Genomic DNA, 22,433 nt, shown 5'->3' on the forward strand with positions numbered 1-22,433 from the left:
TTGAAATGAGATGTTCGACGAGCAGGTGTCCACATACTTTTGGTAATGTAGTATATGTCCATGAAGGCAGGGTAAAGTGACTAGGCATCCGAAAAGATAAGAGTATACTGGGGGGGAGACATCCAGCAATTTGACCTGTAAGTCCTGATGTAAACATTGTTGAACTGATAATGATCAAATTAGACTCTTTGCTACGTGAGAACCTTGGACTGTAGTCATATAAAGTGGCCAGAAATTCTCTTTACGTAAATAAAATTGCAGCCATTTTAGTACACAGTTAATTCCAGAGAGGTTATACTGTACATGTCTGTTGCTGTATATAGCAGGCTCTGTTGCTAAGATGGCTGGTTGACAACACATCAGCTCATGTGTGTTACGCAGCAACATAAACAACCTCCACCAGCATCTTCTGGTGGTTCTTCCTCACCAGGGGAGAAACACACACAAAGCTAAATAGGAGTATTAGTATCAGTATAAATGAATAGTGATTGTGGTGTGGGTGTGCAGGCTAACAGTCTGTGTACTGGGCCTGTGTGAAATGTAGGTCAGTAAATGCTGCTCTGCTCTCCACTGTCTGCAGGATTTGCAGTGCAATCTCTGCATCTGCTCTCTGATTGGTCCCCTGTCCACGGTCTCTCGTTCCAGTTCTCATTTCAGCCATGCCTGACCTGGCCTCACGGTCAGGAAGAGGCCTGGAGTGTGTTCAATACACTTAACATTTCATCACATCGCAACCAGGAAGGCAAGAGGTGTGTTGTTTTTGTCACACCACCCCAAACAGCTTGTTCTAAATGTGGCCCTTAAACTCACTGTCTGTTTAATCTACAGACATATTTTACAAGATTAAAACTTACAGTTCAAAAACTAAACTCATTCTAGTCCAGTGTATTATTACTATACTGAAATTATTTTCTAACATTAGGTTCAACTGTGCCATGTGTTGCCTCATAAGATGCTGTGTTGTGTGTTTCTGTGTAGTGAGCAGTGGCTTGTTGCTCTCGTGAACATCAGCACTCCCGAGTGAGTTCTATTGCAGTGGTCCACTGGGTGCTGCTGCTAAGCACCCTCTCCTAACCTAGCTACCTCTCTCCCTCATGAAACATACTGCTCTACACAAACACTTCCTGGTTTAGACAATGTAAATAAGAAGACTATATGACCTCACATCTAAACTGTGAACAATGGCCGATGTGACAATTGACATGAACAAGTAAGAGAAATGTCCTGGCTGCTAGCTTTGAATAGAGATCTATTTCAGTGTGTAGTGTCTGCATTCTCCATTTTGCAGTTGAGAGAAGGCAGATTGTGACCTCAGGGGTGTATGCAGCTTGGCCTAACACACAGTATGGTCAGTTGCAGATAGAAATGTAATATATAGAACTGTCATGATTTTCGTACCCTACTGCATGGCATATGTCTATATTGTGACATGAATACAGGAATTACAGTACTAAAACACTCCTGTCATGTCCATGTATTTAAAGTCTTGTGAATAGGCAGCTTTGTGATTGGGCCTTTTTATGTCCATTACATTCATCCCCTCCTCTGGCCAATAGAGATCCATCTCCACTGACTGCCTCCCCCCCGCCTCTCATCTGCTGAACGATGGCATAGTTTCTCCTCAGAGCCCTTGTTGTTAGCAGGCTACAGTGGGGATTAGAGCTCAGTACTTGAGTCAGTCCTCTCCACCCACCTACTTCCCATAGCAAAAGACACAGAGAGAGGCAGCCTTGCCCCATGACCCCCTCGATCCTTCCCCAGCGCCACTGAGTGGAAACACTATTACAGCTTAGCTACATGAAGACATTAAACTGAGAGAGGTGAAAAAGGGTCAGGCAGGAATGGAAAATGAAGAGTTCCTTGAAAATGTGTGTTCTTTGGCTTGTGTTGTAGCGGTGCAGCTCGGGAAACAGCGGGTGGTTGTCAGGCGTGCTGTGCTGCTCTACTCTGCTTTACTGTGGTGTGTTGTGGGAGGACAAGCAGGGTGCATAAACCCAGACACCTGCAGCTCAGACCGAGGAAGAGGCCAGGTTTCTGGGCTGCCAGGTTTGGCGCTCCTGGTAGCAGAGCGGAGACACATGCCCTTTTGGTGCGAGGTCGGTTAGCCCCCCCATCAGCAGTACCTACCCACCTTGCGTGCAAAGTCTATTTTTCACACATATTCACAGGTCAGGGTGACTCAGGGGTGTGAGAGAGAGGAGCCAGTGAGTGACCTCAGTAGAATAAAGAGAATGTGCTTCATAATAATGACTGTGCACAAGACTGAGATATGTGGGAGGGAAGGTGCTATTGCTACTCAACAGGAAATTCAAATGTGCATATATAGTCAAACTTGAAATGTGTGTGTTCAGCACCGGGCCATTCTATAGCGCCTTTTATAGCGAGCGACGCACGCCCTCATTTGGATGTCTCAAAGTGAAACACATACATTAGAGCTCCATCAAAGCATTTATATTCATGGTAACTGCAGAAGAGCTGGCCTCAGAGGTTCCTAAAGAGGCGTATGAATATGAGGGGGAAAAAACTGTAATGTCTCTTGAACATAGCCCTCTTTGTTTCAGGCATTTTCAGCCTATGTAAATGTATAAAAATCCTAACAGGCTTGGCCATGCCCAGGGGTCATATTCCAGCAAACCCTTGGGCTTAACTTATTTGTGTGTATTCCACTACACAAGAGCTATGTCAAAAGAATGGAAAATGCTGGACTTCTCACTGCATCTACCCCTGGCACATACAAAGATGCAGAGCTTAAACACTGAAGATTATTTTTTTTAAAATTAAACTAAGTCTTCAATACCCACAGATACATCCACAGAGATGTTCGCCTCGCTTCGAGTCCTTAGGAAACTATGCAGTTTTTAAATGACTATCGCCACCTGTAGCACTCACTTGTCATCCTGAAGTGCTTTGAGAGGCTAGTCAAGGATCATATCACCTCCACCTTACCTGCCACCCTAGGCACACTTCAATTTGCATACAGCCCCAATAGGTCCACAGATGATGCAATTGCCATCACACTGCCCTATCCCATCTGGACAAGAGGAATACCTACGTAAGAAAGCTGTTCATTGACTACAGCTCAGCATTCAACACCATAATACCCTCCAAACTCATCATTAAGCTTGAGGCCCTGGGTCTCAACCCCGCCCTGTGCAATTGGGTCCAGGACTTCCTGACGGGCCGCCCCCAGATGGTGAAGGTAGGAAACATCATCTCCACGTCGCTGACCCTCAACACTGGGGCCCCACAAGGGTGCATGCTCAGCCCCCTCCTGTATTCCCTGTTCACCCATGACTGCGCAGCCAAGCACGCCTCCAACTAAATCATAAAGTTTGCAGACGACACAACAGTAGTGGGCTTGTTGGCGTCCCCCCTTAGTTTGTGCCGTGTCGGAATTCTTTGTGGGCTATACTTGGCCTTGTCTCAGGATGGTAAGTTGGTGGTTGAAGATATCCCTCTAGTGGTAGGGGGGCTGTGCTTTGGCAAAGTGGGTGGGGTTATATCCTGCCTGTTCAGGGGTATCGTCGGACGGGGCCACAGTGTCTCCCGACACTGTCTTAGCCGCCAGTATTTATGCTGCAGTAGTTTGTGTCAGGGGGCTAGGGTCAGTCTGTTATATCTGGAGTATTTCTGCTGTCTTATCCGGTGTCCTGTGTGAATTTAAGTATGCTCTCTCTAATTCTCTCTCTTTTTCTCTCTCTCGGAGGACCTGAGCCCTAGGACCATGCCTCAGGACTACCTGGCCTGATGACTCCTTGCTGTCCCCAGTCCACCTGGTCGTGCTGTTGCTCCAGTTTCAACTGTTCTGCCTGCGGCTATGGAACACTGACCTGTTCACCGGACGTGCTACCTGTTCCAGATCTAATGTATTCAACTCTAGAGAAACAGCAGGAGCGGTAGAGATACTCTGAATGATCGGCTATGAAAAGCCAACTGATATTTAATCCTGAGGTGCTGACCTGTTGCACCCTCGACAACCATTGTGATTATTATTATTATTTTAACCTGCTGGTCATCTATGAACATTTGAACATCTTGGCCATGTTCTGTAATAATCTCCACCCGGCACAGCCAGAAGAGGACTGGCCACCCCTCATAGCCTGGTTCCTCTCTAGGTTTCTTCCTAGGTTTTGGCCTTTCTAGGGAGTTTTTCCTAGCCACCGTGCTTCTACACCTGCATTGCTTGCTGTTTGGGGTTTTAGGCTGGGTTTCTGTACAGCACTTTGAGATATCAGCTGATGTAAGAAGGGCTTTATAAATACATTTGATTGATTGATTGATTGATTTATGAGACAGCCTACAGGGAGGAGGTGAGGGCACTCAGAGTGTGGTGTCAGGAGAACTACCTCTCACTCAAAGTCAACAAAACAAAGGAGAAGATCGTGGACTTCAGGAAACAGCACAGGGAGCACCCCCCCACATCGAAGGGACAGTAGTGGAGAAGCTAGAAAGTTAAGTTCCTCCGCGTACACATTTCACAGACAAACTGAAATGGTCCACCCAGACAGACAGTGTGGTGAAGAAGGCACAACAGTGCATCTTCAACCTCAGGAGGCTGAAGAAATTTGTCTTGTCACCCAAAACTCTGACAAACTTCTACAGATGCACAATCGAGAAAATCTTGTCAGGCTGCATCACAGCCTGGTACAGCAACTGCACCACCCACAACCGCTAGGCTCTCCAGAGGGTGGTGCGGTCTGCACAATGTATCACCGGGGGCAAACTACCTGCCCTCCAGGACACATACAGCACCCGATGTCACAGGAAAGCCAAAAAGATTGTCATGGACAACAACCACCTGAGCCACTGCTTGTTCACCCCACTACCATCCAGAAGACGAGGTCAGTACAGGTGCATCAAAGCTGGGACCGAGAGACTGAAAAACAGCTTCCATCTCAAGGTCATCAGGTTGTTAACCTCTCTAGGGTACGGGAGCATCCCACCTCGTCAACAGCCAGTGAAACTGCAGGACGACAAATTCAAAACAACAGAAATCCAATAATTTTACACCATTTTAAAGATACACTTGTTGTAAATCCAGCCACAGTGTCCGATTTCAGAAAGACTTTACGACGAAAGCAAACCAAACTATTATGTTAGGTCAGAGCCAAGTCACAGAAAAACACAGCCATTTTTCCAGCCAAAGAGAGGAGTCACAAAAAGCAGAAATATAGAAAAAAATGTATCTTTGATGATCTTCATCAGATGACACTCATAGGACTTCATGTTACACAATACATGTATGTTTTGTTCGATAAAGTTCATATTTATATAAAAAAATCTGAGTTTACATTGGCGCCTTACATTCAGAAGTTCCAAAACATCCTTTGATTTTGTAGAGAGACACATCAATTTACGGGAATACTCATAACACATTGCTAAAAGATACAACTGTTATGCATGTAATTTTAGATGCACTTCTCCTTAATGCAACCGCTGTGTCAGATTTTTTTTTTAAACTTGACGGAAAAAGCATACCATGCAATAAATAATCTGAGTACAGCGCTCAGAGCCCAAACAACCCAAACAGATATCCTCCATGTTGTGGAGTCAACAGAAGTCAGAAATAGCATTATAAATATTCACTTACCTTTGATTATCTTCATCAGAATGCACTCCCAGGAATCCCAGTTCCACAATAAATGTTTTTTTTTCTTTTCGAAAATGTCCCTCCTTTTGTTCACGCGTTCAGTATACAATCCAAACACACGACGCGATCACTGGGAGCAGATGAAAAGTCAAAAAGTTCAGTTACAGTCCGTAGAAACATGACAAACGATGTATAGAATCAATCTTTAGGATGTTTTTAACATAAACCTTCAATAATGTTCCAACCGGAGAATTCCTTTGTCTGTAGAATTGCAATGGAACAGAGCTAACTATCACGTGAACGTGTGAGACTGAGCTCGTGACTCTCTGGCAGACCTCTGACTCATTCCCCTCTCATTTGCCCCCACTTCACAGTAGAAGCATCAAACAAGGTTCTAAAGATTGTTGACATCTAGTGGAAGCCTTAGGAAGTGCAATATGACCAATATCCCACTGTATCTTCGATAGGCAATGAGTTGAAAACCTACAAACCTCAGATTTCCCACTTCCTAGTTGGATTTTTTCTCAGGTTTTTGCCTGCAATACGAGTTATGTTATACTCATAGACATCATTCAAACAGTTTTAGAAACTTCTGAGTGTTTTCTATCCTAATTATATGCATATTCTAGCTTTTATGGCTGAGTAGCAGGCAGTTTAATTTGGGCACGCTTTTCATCCAAAATTACCAATGCTGCCCCCTACCCTAGAGAAGTTAAACAGCCATCACTAACAGAGGCTGCTGCCAACATACAGACTCAAATCATTGGCCACTTTAATAAATGGATCACTAGTCACTTTATAAAATGTAAATCTAAATAATGCCACTTTAATAAAGTTACCATATCTTGCAATACTCATCTCAAACAGGTGAAGTCAGAAGTTTACATAGACTTAGGTTGGAGACATCAAAACACTTATTTCAACCACTCCACACATTTCTTTTTAACAAACTATAGTTTTGGCAAGTCGGTTAGGACATCTATTTTGTGCATGACAAGTAATTTTTCCAACAATTGTTTACAGACAGATTATTTCACTGCATCACTATTCCAGTGGGTCAGAAGTTCACATACACTAAGTTGACTGTGCCTTTAAACAGCTTGGAAAAGTCCAGAAAAGGATGTCATGGCTTTAGAAGCTTCTGATAGGCTAATTGATATCATTTGAGTCAATTGGAGTTGTACCCGTGGATGTATTTCAAGGCCTACCTTCAAACTCAGTGCCCCTTTGCTTGACATCATGGGGAAATCAAAATAAATCAGCCAAGACCTCAGAAAAAAAATTGGAGACCTCCACAAGTCTGGTTCATCCTTGGGAGCAATTAAAGCTTGGTCGCAAATGGGTCTTCCAAATGGACAATGACCCCAAGCACACTTTGTGTCAAGGTATTGGAGTGGCCATCACAAAGCCTTAACCTCAATCCTACAGAACATTTGTCTGCAGACCTGAAAAAGCGTGTGTGAGCAAGGAGGCCTACAAACCTGACTCAGTTATATGAGCTCTGTCAGGAGGAATGGGCCAACATTTACCCAACTTATTGTGGGAAGCTTGTGGAAGGCTACCCAAAATGTTTGACCCAAGTTAAACAATTTAAAAGGCTATGCTACCATATACTAATTGAGTGTATGTAAACTTCTGACCCACTGGGAATGTGATGAAAGAAATAAAAGCTGAAATAAATCATTCTCTCTGCTATTATTCTGACATTTCACATTCTTAAAATAAAGTGGTGATCCAAACTGACCTAAAACAGATAATTTTTACTTGGATTAAATGTCAGGAATTGTGAAAAACAGAGTTTAAATGTATTTGGCTAAAATGTACGTAAACCTACGACTTCAACTGTATTTTCTACCATGTCTTGCATCTTGCCTATGCCACCCGACCATCGCTCATTCATATATATACAGTGGGGCAAAAAAGTATTTAGTCAGCCACCAATTGTGCAAGTTCTCCCACTTAAAAAGATGAGAGAGGCCTGTAATTTTCATCTTAGGTACACTTCAACGATGACAGGCAAAATGAGAAAAGAATAATCCAGAAAATCACATTGTAGGATTTTTAATGAATTTATTTGCAAATTATGGTGGAAAATAAGTATTTGGTCACCTACAAACAAGCAAGATTTCTGGCTCTCACAGACCTGTAACTTCTTCTGTAAGAGGCTCCTCTGTCCTCCACTCGTTACCTGTATTAATGGCACCTGTTTGAACTTGTTATCAGTATAAAAGACACCTGTCCACAACCTCAAATAGTCACACTCCAAACTCTACTATGGCCAAGACCAAAGAGCTGTCAAAGGACACCAGAAACAAAATTGTAGACCTGCACCAGGCTGGGAAGACTGAATCTGCAATAGGTAAGCAGCTTGGTTTGAAGAAATCAACTGTGGGAGCAATTATTAGGAAATGGAAGACATACAAGACCACTGATAATCTCCCTCGATCTGGGGCTCCACGCAAGATCTCACCCCGTGGGGTCAAAATGATCACAAGAACGGTGAGCAAAAATCCCAGAACCACACGTGGGGACCTAGTGAATGACCTGCAGAGAGCTGGGACCAAAGTAACAAAGCCTACCATCAGTAACACACTACGCCGCCAGGGACTCAAATCCTGCAGTGCCAGACGTGTCCCCTGCTTAAGCCAGTACATGTCCAGGCCCGTCTGAAGTTTGCTAGAGAGCATTTGGATGATCCAGAAGAAGATTGGGAGAATGTCATATGGTCAGATGAAACCAAAATATAACTTTTTGGTAAAAACTCAACTCGTCATGTTTGGAGTTGCATCCAAAGAACACCATAACTACTGTGAAGCATGGGGGTGGAAACATCATGCTTTGGGGCTGTTTTTCTGCAAAGGGACCAGGACGACTGATCCGTGTAAAGGAAAGAATGAATGGGGCCACGTATCGTGAGATTTTGAGTGAAAACCTCCTTCCACAAGCAAGGGCATTGAAGATGAAACGTGGCTGGGTCTTTCAGCATGACAATGATCCAAAACACACCGCCCGGACAAAGAAGGAGTGGCTTCGTAAGAAGCATTTCAAGGTCCTGGAGTGGCCTAGCCAGCCTCCAGATCTCAACCCCATAGAAAATCTTTGGAGGGAGTTGAAAATCCGTGTTGCCCAGCAACAGCCCCAAAACATCACTGCTCTATAGGAGATCTGCATGGAGGAATGGGCCAAAATACCAGCAACAGTGTGTGAAAACCTTGTGAAGACTTACAGAAAACGTTTGACCTCTGTCATTGCCAACAAAAGGTATATAACAAAGTATTGAGATAAACTTTTGTTCTTGACCAAATACTTATTTTCCACCATAATTTGCAAATAAATTCAGTAAAAATCCTACAATATGATTTTCTGGATTTTTTTTCTTATTTTGTCTGTCATAGTTGAAGTGTACCTATGATGAAAATTACAGGCCTCTCTCATTTTTTAAGTGGGAGACCTTGCATAATTGGTGGCTGACTAAATACTTTTTTGCCCCACTGTATATACACACACATACATATATACTATATATATATATATATATAGTCAGTTAAGAACACATTCTTATTTTCAATGATGGTCTAGGAACAGTGGGCTAACTGCCTTATTCAGGGGTAGAACGACAGAGTTTAACCTTGTCAGCTCGGGGATTCGATCTTGCAACCTTTAGGTTCCAACGCTTTAACCACTAGGCTACCTACCGCCCCATATATTTATGTACATATTCTTTTCCATCCCTTTACGTGTGTGTATTAGGTAGTTGTAAGTAATCTAACAATTTCACAAGATATTACTATTACTGCACTGTCAGAAATAGAAGCACAAGCATTTCGCTACACTCGCATTAACATCTGCTAACCATGTGTATGTGACCAATAAAATTTGATTTGATACACCCACAGACACCCACAACCATCCTAGTCCTGTGATTTGTGCTTTGTTCATAAAATAGCCTAGCTCTGACTGTGAGCTAATTCATCAATCAATATATGGGCAGCTTTTCTCATTGCTATTGAGCAAACAGAGCAGGCAAGGTCCGACACAAACCAAACCTGGCTCAGGGATTAAAATAGTCTCTTCCACGATCAGAGGAGTAATGTACGAGAGCTTTATTTGGATAATTTTCTCTGAATAAAATAACAGTTTACTGGAGTCATGTGTTTGAGAGTGTAACGAGCACTCGGTTGATGTTCACTTTCAAATCAAGTGTCTTTCCAAATAAAGGGGAGAGGGAGACAGTAAACAAAAACACAGTTCTGGCTAGAGTAAGAGAGAAAGAGCTGCTGGCCTGGTGAAAGAAATCCCAATTCTGAGTGTCTTCAAATAGCCCTGGTAGGACATCTTTCAGCAAGATGGAACAAAACCAGTGTAATGATTGCTTGGCCTCTAGGCTACACATCTCATTTCTAGAGAACAACACCACAGAGGCCAAATATATTCCTCCCAATACAGTTACAGTGAGACTGGATAAAACTGTAGGAATAGGCTGTGTACATACACACTGTAAATGTACATTCTGAAAGCCATTCATGCATTCCTTCTTTTCTCGTTGGCTAAAAATATCAATTGGTCTCAATTCTGAGCAGAGCGGATTCACAGAAATTAGCTTGCATTACATTCATTTGACAACATATTTCTGGGGTGTGATGGAACACAGACTTTGACTTTGGCTAATGTGGACAAAAATATGACATGTTTGGCTCTGCAACATCATGAAGTCCATGACCCCCCCCCCCCCCCCCACTCTATACTAACAAGGCCTGCAAAGCAGACAGCTGGGAAACAGAGCAGTTGGACATGAGTGAACGGTGCTACGGACGGAGTCTATCTGTGATTTAACTCTGGCTGGCTATTTAACAGTGAGCGACTCCTTTGACTCTGGTCTGACTTGTGGGTTGGCAGGTAGACTAGTAGTTAAAAGCATTGTGCTAGTAACCGAAAGATCGCTAGTTCGAATCCCAGTGTCGACTAAGTGAAAACTCTGTCAGTGTCCTTGAGCAAGAAACTTAACCCAAATTTCTCCTGTAAGTCGCTCTGAATAAGAGAGTCTGCTAAATTATTAAAGTGTAAGGACCAGTACAATTTACCCTGGCCAGAGCAGCTTCATGTCATAAGTCATTGCAAGCTCCGTGTCAGAGGAGTGAGGAAGATGTTCCTCTCTATGGGGATTGTGTGTGTGTTTTTTTCTCACAAAATGCCAGCTACTGTTGTTGTGGGGGCGGGGGTGCTCATTTAGGAAGTGGGTTACTCTTTTGACTCCTAGATGGAGGAGACCTTTACTGACAAGTTGCTGAAATACCAGCCACTTGTGTCACGTCTAAACAGCCTTGGCTATCAGTGCAAACTTTGTGATATTTGGGATATTCGGCCATGTACATAGGCTGACAGTACGTGGCCTTCAGATTGCAGACCTGCGTAGAACGAAGGCAAAGCAGCTAGCGAGGTACTCCTCTGTCAGCAGTCATGGGCAGCTTAGCTGTTTGGAGAAGGATGTGTTTTCTGTATCCATAAGTGTTCATTTTTCCATGACCTATGAAATGTTTGAATCCTTCTCGACTGTAATGTGTTATTCAGAAAAAGGTTTTAAAATGTGTGTGCCCGTGCGCAAGAGAAAAGGTCTGAAGCACGCACCAGAGTGCATAAGGAGGGTGAGTTTACCTGTGGCCACAGCTGCGCTGCTTGGCTGGCTGCTACTGCTGCTGACGTCGACATACAGCTCGTCCTCTGCCTCTGTGGACGAGGGTGAGGATGACTCGCTGGTCAGCTCCTCACTGGAGCTGCTGGTGCTGTGGAGCAGCGCGTATTTCCTGCGAGCGATTACCTCCCGCTTCTTCCTCTGGAGAAGTAGGCGCTCTTTCTGCTTCTGAGTCCGCTGGATGGCGCCGGGCCCAGGCTTCACAAACCGCTTCCTATGCAGTGACCGCCGCCCGCTCAGACATGGCCGCTTCAGCAGCACCGGCACCGGCTCCATCTCCAACCGTGCCCACTTATGAGAGCGGCTTCCCCGAGTCCGACCCAGAATGGTGCGCAGACCCACCCCGGTCCCGCCCCCTGTGGTGGAGACCGGCGCCTGCTGTGCGGGCTGCGGTCCCCCTGCTGCTCCCGTCCCTCCAGCCTCCACCTCTGAGCTCAGAGTGTCCGAGTCCCCGAAGCGCAGGCTGGAGGAGGGAGAGGAGGCACAGTCACTGAACGAGGACTCTGGGTTGCGTTCGTCCTCGCTGCGACGCTCCAAGAGATCTGGCTGGTGGCGCTGAAGGGGAAGAGAGCCCTCACTGACACGACCCTCCTTCAGGGAGCAGTCCGACGGCCCTGGCTGTTGGCTCTTGCGCTTTTTGCGTCCGGGCAGGCCCCTGTCTGGGTCTCTGCGGGCCCCTGTGTGGCTCAGGGGCCGGTGCCTAGTCTCGGCACACAGCTGTGCAAACTCGCTGCCTGCCTTGCCGATCACCTCCATGTTGGCAGGGAAGCTCTTGGCTGTCTCCATGGGCTCTGGGTTGGCCAGCGGACCCTTCAGGTGCTCCTGTCTACCCTGGGCCTCAGAGGGCACTTCGCTCTTCATGCTGCCTGGTCCACGCAGAGGCAATGCCAACTACACTTCCACCAGCTCCTATAGGTCCATTGGCGGCACCGCAACTAACCTAGTTCTGTGAAACAAGAGAAGATAAACGTTAGACACTAACAAAGTGCGATCATTATTTTTCAATGGAGTTTATGAACAGAAATATGGGCTAAATGTATTATGATAATATTTACATTTGGTGGTAGTATAGGGGCACTCGCTATCTGGTTGTGTAGGCAAAAACAGTGCACCATGGTTTGTTTTTTGAGAGCAAATTAATTGAGGCCTTGGGCTGAGTCAGTTGTGTAGCATTTGTTTTATTATCCATTCCTGGCAGTGCATGACTCAGACTGGGTGGTAATCTGGGACTAATCTCAGTATGCTGGCTAGGCTTGATGCTGTAATGAAGGAAACTGATGAGCAAAGTAAGGTCATGCAGCCTGGTAATATGGAAAAGGTGGAAACAAACACTGGAGCATCTCTTTGACCAGTTTAATGTCTCCAGCTCAATTCTCTATTGTAGAGTGCTAAAACCATGGAAAGGCTGCGTGGGGAGATTAGGAGACATCTTCATAATGGCATTAGAGGAACAGAAAGGACTGGAGAACTCGCTTATCGATATCTTCAGAAGGTACCAGGCTACAAGCAAACAATGCTAAGCATGCATCCCTTTGATATAGATCTTGTAAATAAAAACAAGCATGCTGGCATCACCACACTAGCCTAGCAGAAACTCTTACCGAAATAAAAGCTTCTGGGCCTTCATATAGGTCTAATCTCACCACTTTCCTCCTTTCCATCCATCCCTCTTCATTTATCACACTTCCCCTCTCCATCCCTCTTCATTTATCACACTTCCCCTCCCCATCCCTCTTCATTTATCACACTTCCCCTCTCCATCCCTCTTAATTTATCACACTTCCCCTCTCCATCCCTCTTCATTTATCACACTTCCCCTCTCCATTTATCACACTTCCCCTCTCCATTTATCACACTTCCCCTCTCCATCCCTCTTCATTTATCACACTTCCCCTCTCCATTTATCACACTTCCCCTCCCCATCCCTCTTCATTTATCATACTTCCCCTCTCCATCCCTCTTCATTTATCACACTTCCCCTCTCCATCCCTCTTCATTTATCACACTTCCCCTCTCCATCCCTCTTCATTTATCACACTTCCCCTCTCCATCCCTCTTCATTTATCACACTTCCCCTCTTCATTTATCACACTTCCCCTCTTCATTTATCACACTTCCCCTCTCCATCCCTCTTCATTTATCACACTTCCCCTCTCCATTTATCACACTTCCCCTCTCCATCCCTCTTCATTTATCACACTTCCCCTCTCCATTTATCACACTTCCCCTCTCCATCCCTCTTCATTTTTCCTCCTTTTCTAAAATTGTCTAGTCTAATCACACAGTTTCTATTTAAAAAAAATAAGCCTTTCACCAAGGGGAGACAGAGTAAAATGTATTCTGCTTCAGTAGAGTCACCTCAAGTCCTTTCCTTTGAATTATGAAAGCAGCCATCTGTTTAAAAAGGCATGTTAGCTCCATTCATTGGCCTACTTCTTGGTGTGGTGGAGTGGTATAACGTGCACACACAGCTGGCAGGGTGGTGTTTTCCTATACTTGATCCACCAGTAAAACACCTCAAACTAAGATTCAGAATAAAATCCCACTTTATGAGATGTTTTATTTAATGACACAAGTGAACTGGACATTGTAAACTATCCTTTAGAAGCCTTATAATGGTTGGCCTAATGAAGCCGTACTGATTAAACAGTAATGTGTAAAAGACATACTAATCTCCAGCCTGCAATATCCTGTGTATTGATAAGGTTTAGTATGAAAACAATGACGTCTATGGTATAAAGCATTGTTCACACTACAGGCTTTAATGCTCAAATCAGTTTTGTTTTTCAAAACTGCTTTGGAATACTGACTGTCCAAACAGCAAGTTACAAGTGACCAAATCGGATGTGGGGGAGTTCAATCAAAATTATTTTGCTGACATGGCTATGCTAGTTGTCATTGTAACAATAGGTGTTTGCTCTGTAGTGGAGGCTGATTGGTGGTGGTGCTCCTGCTTCCTATCACTCAGAAGTTATGTAGCAAGCTGAGGTGACAACAATGGCTGCCATGGACATTTCCCAGTCACTTTGAGTGTTCAAAATCCTCATGTAATAAGACTAAGCCTCAAACCATAAGATAGTAGCATAGGCTAGAACAATGCACCCACAAGACACAAGCACACATTATAGTAAGTGAAGGTTCTGTTCTGTCTAAGCATCAAAAACATGTATTTACTGTTAGACGGGCCCTATAAAATCCGCAATGCGGAGAATGATGGCAGAGTCACCGAATCCAGACATTAAAACGGAATTCAACAATATTCAAAAACATATTGAACTTAGTAAGAATCAAGTAAATGTATTGAAATGTAATACATTTCCCTAAGTTTATCATAAGACAAGAACAGAAAGCATCAGTCATTTGTATTTCCTGCAACTTTCTGAAGAGGCAATGAGAATGCCCGTCTGTGTGAGGTGCGAGCGTCTACCACTTTGTGTAGCTGTTAGCGATGATGCTAACTCAAACCTGTCTGATAGATGGAAAAGCTCTCCCAAACTTTCTCAATTAATGTTAACTACTAAGTAGCCTATGCTTACCTGGCAGAATGATATCATGAGTATTTGGTTAGAAAACTCGACCATCATGTCTGCTACAAAAACAGCATTCTCTTGCTAGGTGCTCACTTGAATTAAAAGGGTAATTACATTCCAAAATATAAATATCTTACATTTTTCCCAGACTCAAATAATTGTCTCCTGGTGTGCTTTAAGCATTTTTGTGTTCTTAAAACATCAAATATTGTTGTTTTTCTTTTAAAACGTCTGGTTGAGAGTAGAGGTCGACCGATTAATCGGAATGGCCAATTAATTAGGGCCGATTTGAAGTTTTCATAACAATCGGAAATCTGTATTTTTGGGGGCCGATTTTGCCCCAAAAATGTTATACCTTTATTTAACTAGGCAAGTCAGTTAAGAACACGTTCTTATTTTCAATGACGGCCTAGGAACGGTGTGTTAACTGCCTTGTTCAGGGGCACAACGACAGACTTTCACATTGTCAGCTCGGGGATCCAATCTTGCAACCTTACAGTTAACTTGTCCAACACTCAAACCACCTGCCTCTCATTGCACCCCACGAGGAGTCTGCCTGTTACACAAATGCAGTAGAAGCCAAGGTAAGTTGCTAGCTAGCATTAAACTTATAAAAAACAATCAATCATAATCACTAGTTACAACTACACATGGCTGATGATATTACTAGTTAATCTAGCGTGTCCTGCGTTGCATATAATCGATGCAACGCTGGGGGATGATGTAACAAAAGCGTATTTGCGAAAAAAGCACAATCGTTGGACGACTGTACCTAACCATAAACACCAATGCCTTTCTTAAAATCAATACACAGAAGCATATATTTTTAAACCAGCATATTTAGCTAAAAGAAATCCAAGTTAGCAGGCAATATTAACCAGGTGAAATTGTGTCATTTCTCTTGCGTTCATTGCACGCAGAGTCAGGGTATATGCAACAGTTTGGGCCACCTAATTTTCCAGAATTTTACGTAACTATGACATAACATTGAAGGTTGTACAATGTAACAGGAATATTTAGACTTAGGGATGCCAGCCGTTAGATAAAATACCGAAAGGTTCCGTATTTCACTGAAAGAATGAACGTTTTGTTTTCGAAATGGTAGTTTCCGGGGTTCGACCACATTAATGACCAAAGGCTTGTAATTTCTGTGTGTTATTATGTGTGTTATAATTAAGTCTATGATTTGATAGAGCAGTCTGACTGAGCGATGGTAGGCAGCAGCAGGCCCGTAAGCATTCATTCAAACAGCACTTTTGTGCGTTTTGCCAGCAGCTCTTCGCAAGCACAGCGCTGTTCATGACTTCAAGCCTACCAACCTAATGGCTGGTGTAACCGATGTGAAATGGCTAGCTAGTTAGCTGGGTGTGCGCTAATAGCGTTTCAAACGTCACTCGCTCCGAGACTTGGAGTAGTTGTTCCCCTTGCTCTGCAAGGGCCTTGGCTTTTGTGGAGCGATTGGTAACGCTGCTTCGAGTGTGGCTGTTGTCGATGTGTTCCTGGTTCGAGCCCTCCTGGGCAGGGGCGAGGAGAGGGACGGAAGCTATACTGTTACACTGGCAATACTATAGTGCCTATAAGAACATCCAATAGTCAAAGGTATATGAAATACAAATGGTATAGAGAGAAATAGTCCTATAAATACTATATTAACTACAACCTAAAACCTCTTACCTTGGAATGTTAAAAGGAACCACCAACTTTCATATGTTCTCATGTTCTGAGCAAGGAACTCAAACGTTAGCTTTTTTACATGGCACATATTGCACTTTTACTTCTCCAACACTTTGTTTTTGCATTATTTAAACCAAATTTAACATGTTTCATTATTTATTTGAGGCTAAATTGATTTTTATTAATGTGTTATATTAAATTAAAATAAGTGTTCATTCAGTATTGTTGTAATTGTCATTATTACAAATAAAAAATAAATACAAATAAATAAAAAAAAAATAAAAAATGGAGAAGAAAAAATAAAATACGGCCGATAAATCAGTATCTGCTTTTTTGGTCCTCCAATAATCGGTATCGGCGTTGAAAAATCATAATCGGTCGACCTCTAGTTGAGAGCGAAAACCTGACAAAAACTGGAACATTTCAGAAACCTGGGAAAACTAAGAGAAAAGAATTTGAGAGAGAAAAGGAATTGGCAAAAAATTATAACAGATTTTATAGGGCCCTATGTTAACACATCTCAGGCAAAGAAAAAGAAAAGCACCCAGCAACTGTGGTCAGGTCACAGTGTTTTCGCCGTAGCTACAGCAAATACTGCAATACTATCCGGTCTGTTGCATTCCATTCGCTGACCCTGAGATCTTGATGTTACACAACACCACACATGAGCATGCAGCACTATTAGCTTATTTAATGATCATAAAGTGTGTGAAAACCTGCACCTGGAAAGTAGTGCAGAGTGTAATTTGGTGTGTTCATGAGCATACACTAGAATGCAAACCTACTGCAAAACCCAGTCAGTCAGTGAGTGCCTGGGGTGGAAGCCACTTCCCCCACCCATTATTTGGACAAGAGTAATTCCATAGTTATGGATGTTACATTTGCATGCAAAACCACAACTTTAAATGCCTCACAGAATGGACAAACAAAATATAAATTAAAAGTTTGATGTGTTTGTCTATAGAACCCCTTGGGGGGAGTGTATACAATATTGGCATGTTGGTTTCACTTTAAAATGACAAAATTACTTTCTCAGGTTGACCTTCTGCTGGAATTCTCCATATGCATATTAAACCCCAGTGACCCATAAGTAGGTCTTCAAACTGCAACGAAACCCTGAGTGTGTCAACCACTAGGGATCATCAAATCCTCACGAATCCTCCACAACTCGAGGGTTTGTGTACCATTAAAGCATGATATCCACCTCACAAACTAGACAACAGGAGAGGGTATCTGGCCAGGAGCCCTCAATGTGTAGCCTAGCCTACTAAAGAAAACAAACATTGAGAGTAGCACTGAACAAATACCTGATACAGTATTCATGAAAACACTTGTGTATCATGACTGTGTTTCCATCTCATGAGCAAAGAGAAGGAAGAGGATGCCGCAGGTGGAGACTTCTGGGAACTGGGGCTAGGGGGGGGCATCCTGAGATGCCCCCTCCCTAGGTTCCAAAGTATAACTGCTGCCAGGGAACCAAAGCCCCGACCCATGATCCTCTGAGGCTCCCCCTGTGAGCCACTGATGAGTCCCTGTGCCACAGAGCGAGCAGCGCCATGACACACAGCAGCCTTAGAGGACAGCCACCTTGGCAATCAATCCCCCCTGGCACCAAGGTGGAGACATTTCAGAGGAGAGGGCGTTTATGGGAAACTGCTTTAATTCATTCCTTGAGGAGCACAACGCAGACCTATCTTGAGTTTCTCGGCACACAGTTTCAGCAATGGCTGCTGAAAAACCAAATCTAACACCTACGCAAGGACACAAATTATTAAACCTATCCCAAACCTTTACCTAATTTAGCTTTTTCTATTTTGAGTGCAGGTTTGTCAATGTGTTCTGTGCAAGGTGTGACTCAAATTGTGGGGTGAATCGGAACTCATTATGCAGTACTTCTACCAGTCAATAATAGTAGAAAACAGTGCAATGAACTGCAGAACAGGAAGTTACACATTCATGTCCCTACAAAAAAAGGTTGCCAACATGTTAGCCAAGAAACAAAAAGCGAACAGCTTTGAGTAAGCGGGCACAGTGCTTCATACATTGCCGTTATGATTGGCCCTTCTGAGAAGCTAAGATGTCATCCTCATCCCAATCACAGGGGTTCTTCTAATGCCGTATGAACCAACCAGCAATGCTAACATTGACAGCATTACATACTCCAAATGGGATGAAAGGATGAAAATCCCCTAATGTGCTGACAAGAATGGCCATTTGTATAAACATATAAAAAATAATTCAAAGAATGAACACCTAGACAACCTTTGAGTGATTAAGCATTGATTTCATATTCGTGCATGGTACTATATATCCTACAAGGTTTTGACATCTCAAATACAGGCTTGAGAGTATAGTGCCATGATGTAGGCGTATTTCAATACTACTACAATTCTGTGGGCAGAACAGATGTGATTTCTTCTGATGAACAGTCATATCACTGTTTTTATCAAGTCAAACTAAAACTGACAAATAAATAAATAACCATGCTGATGTGCTGAGGGGAAATGCTGAAATAGGCCCCACTATTATCATTCTATAACTGTGTCACTGCTCTGCAATATGGCATCCAGTGGGTTTTAGAAACTGCCATAGTAACAAGGGAATGTGTGTAGTTTATTAAGTTTATTTCTAGCTCATATCATTTAAGGTGCTCTGCCATTTCCTAAAATTATAACAGTTTGCCTAATTTCAGTTTATGTGACAAAATAAGCAAGAATGGTGTAGAGAATCATTGTACCATCTAAACCGCTGTGAAATATATTTTCCATAACCAAAAATATAGTATTTTCAGCTGCTTGAAGCTGGTGTACAAAACCGAAAGTAAAAGACGCAATAACTTCATTTAATTACGTAAGCATAGAAATATAACACAGAACAGAGCTACCGCTTCCAAAGCCCCGTTTCAACTGGCACTTAAAATTTGGGCCAGATTCGACTTGGGTCGAGGGAAACCCGGGACAGCGCAGCCCAGTTTCACAACTGGCGCCAGCTCAATTCGAATTCGGGTTGGTGATGCCATTACTATGCAACCACCAAGTGGATCACTGCTGGATGCGGATACGTTTAGCTGGCTTGCTGCTGTTAGCTAGCACATGAACAAGCGGTACTGCAGTAGCTAGACATAACACAAATTACCACCAAAGCTGGATCCTTTATTCATTTGTACACTACACAATAAACTTTTATGAGAACTATCACCCCTCAAATGCTAGCTACCAAATCAGAGTTGAAACACGCTAGCAGGAATTTTAGCTGGACATGTCGTATTTAAGCTAGCTACATCATATCAAACCGGTCGCCTGGTTTGCTAGCTAGTTAATAGCCAACACCATGGCAAGCAAGGTAGGAATTATTAGTTATGCTAACAACGCTAACGTTTAGTTAGCGAACGTCAGCAAGCTAAATACATGGTTGACTGGCACTTCAACATCTTGCTAGCTAGCAACATCATCGAAGCCAGCTGCAGTCACATATTGGCTACCTTCCAACATGACATCATTTATCATTTCTGGGGGGAGTGGAAATGTAATTTGAGCTATCCCACCAAGGCCAGCCCAGCCTGTTTTGAATTCAAAGTGCCAATGGAAACGCGGCTTTGGTGTTGCTTTCAATGAGAATGGCAGATCTATAACTTACATTTCTATGTTAATTTGTTCGGGTCACCCAAAAAGTTACATATTGCAGCTTTAAATCAATCCAGTGATGCGTTATTGTTATCCAAATTGTGACTATGAGACTAGGTGTCTTCTATCATAGATAAAGAGTGGCATGAACGCAAAAAGAATGGCATCAACATCGTGAACATAAAACAAAACATGTCATGAGGGAAGAAGTATTGGTGCTTCTTATACTGGAACAGTGCAGAGAATGTAGGGCAGGATATTTAACGATTGACTGGTCCCAAGTGTACACATCAAGTTTTCTAATAATGAGTCATTCGGTTGACAATGTTCTCCTTTATGCAAAAAAACAACGACATTTAAACCATTGTGACAGTATTTGCCTAATGTTTTCTGGCGTGTACTAGGCCTCAGTCAGAGATATTTCGTAATTTGGTCTCTGGCTCTTTAGGTACATAACCCTACTAATTGTCCAAGCCTGTCTATTTATTTCATCTTTATTTTTAAAAAGCATATTTATTTCATTTTTACCTTTATTTAACTAGTCAAGTCAGTTAAGAACAAATTCTTATTTTCAATGACAGCCTAGGAACAGTGGGTTAACTGCCTTGTTCAGGAGCAGAACAACAGATTTGTACCTTGTCAGCTCGGGGATTTGATCTTGCAACCTTTCGGTTACTGGTCCAACGCTCAAACTACTAGGTTACCTGCCAAATAAATATTACAACCAAAGCCATACCAAATATGAAAGACTGCTGCAAGTGTCTTCAGCATTTTGTTTTTTTCTCTAGCCATATTAACGTCAGTCAACAAACATAACACGCTAGCAGGCTAATTTGACATCGCAGTTTCATTACTTGTAAATATTGTGATATACATTTCGACATCATCCTCCTCATCCTGTCAGTCACAGATTCAACATATTTTGATGTTGCCCAACTTTAGCCAACACTAGTAAGCTAACGTTTAATTAAGTCAGTTCCACACGGAGTGGTCTTATTTGGTTAACCTAACGTTCGCTATTTGGGTTACGTCCGAGTTCATCGTAAAATGTAATAAAGAAATGGCTATAGCTACATGGCCTTGGCTTACTAGTTTACTTAGTTAGCAAGATGGCAAGGCTGCAAATCTTCACATTCAAAGGTTGGGTTTCTCATGAACTCGCTGATAAGATCCTATTTGATAATAACCAATGTAGCTAGCTACCTAACTCGTTAGCTAGCCAACCCCAAATGGCTCACAACAAGACATTTTAGCTACTACCGTACCAAGCTAACATTAACTACTGAATCTTCAGAGCAAACAATAGCTTGTTAGCTAGCTACAGTACTACTGGTAGCTACTGGCTACTGTCTGATCGTGTTAGCCAGCTAACGTTGAGAGAAAAACAAAGACAGTTATCTAGCTAGCTAACGTATATTGATTGACTCAACACATACCTGTACTCTCTTGAAAGTGGGCTTCTGTGTTATTTCGTGGCTCCCTTTGAATTACATATGCCCTGGATGAACTTAAATAAGGGACACAAGTAAATCGCGATCGAACGACAGTCACCGGGTTGTGAAACTGACAACAGGAACAAAATCGAAGTGGGCCCGGGCAATACCAACGTCGTTACAAATCAGCGCCTGGATGAAGACCCGAGAGAAAAATACTTCATATTTTTCCTGGCTTTATGTGGCATATTAACACAGTACGCAATACATACTGTTTTTTCTACGAAAAAAACGAAATTCCATTTGCCATCAGGGCCCTCGATGAAGTCCCCATTCCTGCCTCTTCGAGGCGACCACTGTTGTTTACCCAGCTCGACTCGTCCGTTTACTCTCGATGGCACGGAGGTTGGGTTGCTGGACTTGTGTGAAGCTAGCCACAATAAGGATTCGCCACAAAAGTGTCTGGAATTTGCAATTCGCCTTCAAAATAAAAGGCTCCTATTGAAACATGCAAACGGATACAAATAGTGGAATAATGCCGTATTTGGAATAGATAATTATGTTGATAATTAAATTCAACAAAATACAGTAGTAGTTAATTTGACCAAAAAATTATTTGAGTCGCACTGTGGATGTATTAGATTTCAGAACTGTTTTGGGTCCATGACAGCCTACTTGTGACACCCACAGAACACAACTGTGAAGAGTCTAAGCTCACCAGTCAAACTACTGTATATTGACATTCATATTGCAATGTACAGCCTTACCCATGGCTCTTAGGTCCATGAAATTCTACGTCGCTAATTTTTAGGCTGATACCCCATTTCATGGAGCCAAGAGCCATAGGTAAGGCATATATCAAATCTAACTTTTTGTCACATGCGCCGAATACAA

At 42.9% G+C, this 22,433-nt stretch overlaps 1 protein-coding gene across 4 annotated transcripts in view; it reads right to left on the reverse strand.

Moving 5' to 3' along the window:
- The window catches only part of LOC139385242 (E3 ubiquitin-protein ligase Arkadia-like), a 64,379-nt gene extending 42,447 nt beyond the window's left edge, over positions 1-21,932 (reverse strand). For all 4 annotated transcript variants that reach the window (XM_071130392.1, XM_071130390.1, XM_071130391.1 and 1 more), the window contains exons 1-2: positions 21,543-21,932; positions 11,243-12,225 (exon numbers count right to left, since the gene is read on the reverse strand). In XM_071130392.1, coding sequence (XP_070986493.1) covers positions 11,243-12,140 — 898 coding nt within the window. In that variant the 5' untranslated portion in view covers positions 12,141-12,225; positions 21,543-21,932. The remainder of the gene's footprint in view (positions 1-11,242; positions 12,226-21,542) is intronic.
- Positions 21,933-22,433: the final 501 nt, after the last annotated feature.

The sequence above is a fragment of the Oncorhynchus clarkii genome, chromosome 26 (assembly GCF_045791955.1).
Source record: "Oncorhynchus clarkii lewisi isolate Uvic-CL-2024 chromosome 26, UVic_Ocla_1.0, whole genome shotgun sequence".
In the NCBI taxonomy this organism is placed as follows: Eukaryota; Metazoa; Chordata; class Actinopteri; order Salmoniformes; family Salmonidae; genus Oncorhynchus; species Oncorhynchus clarkii.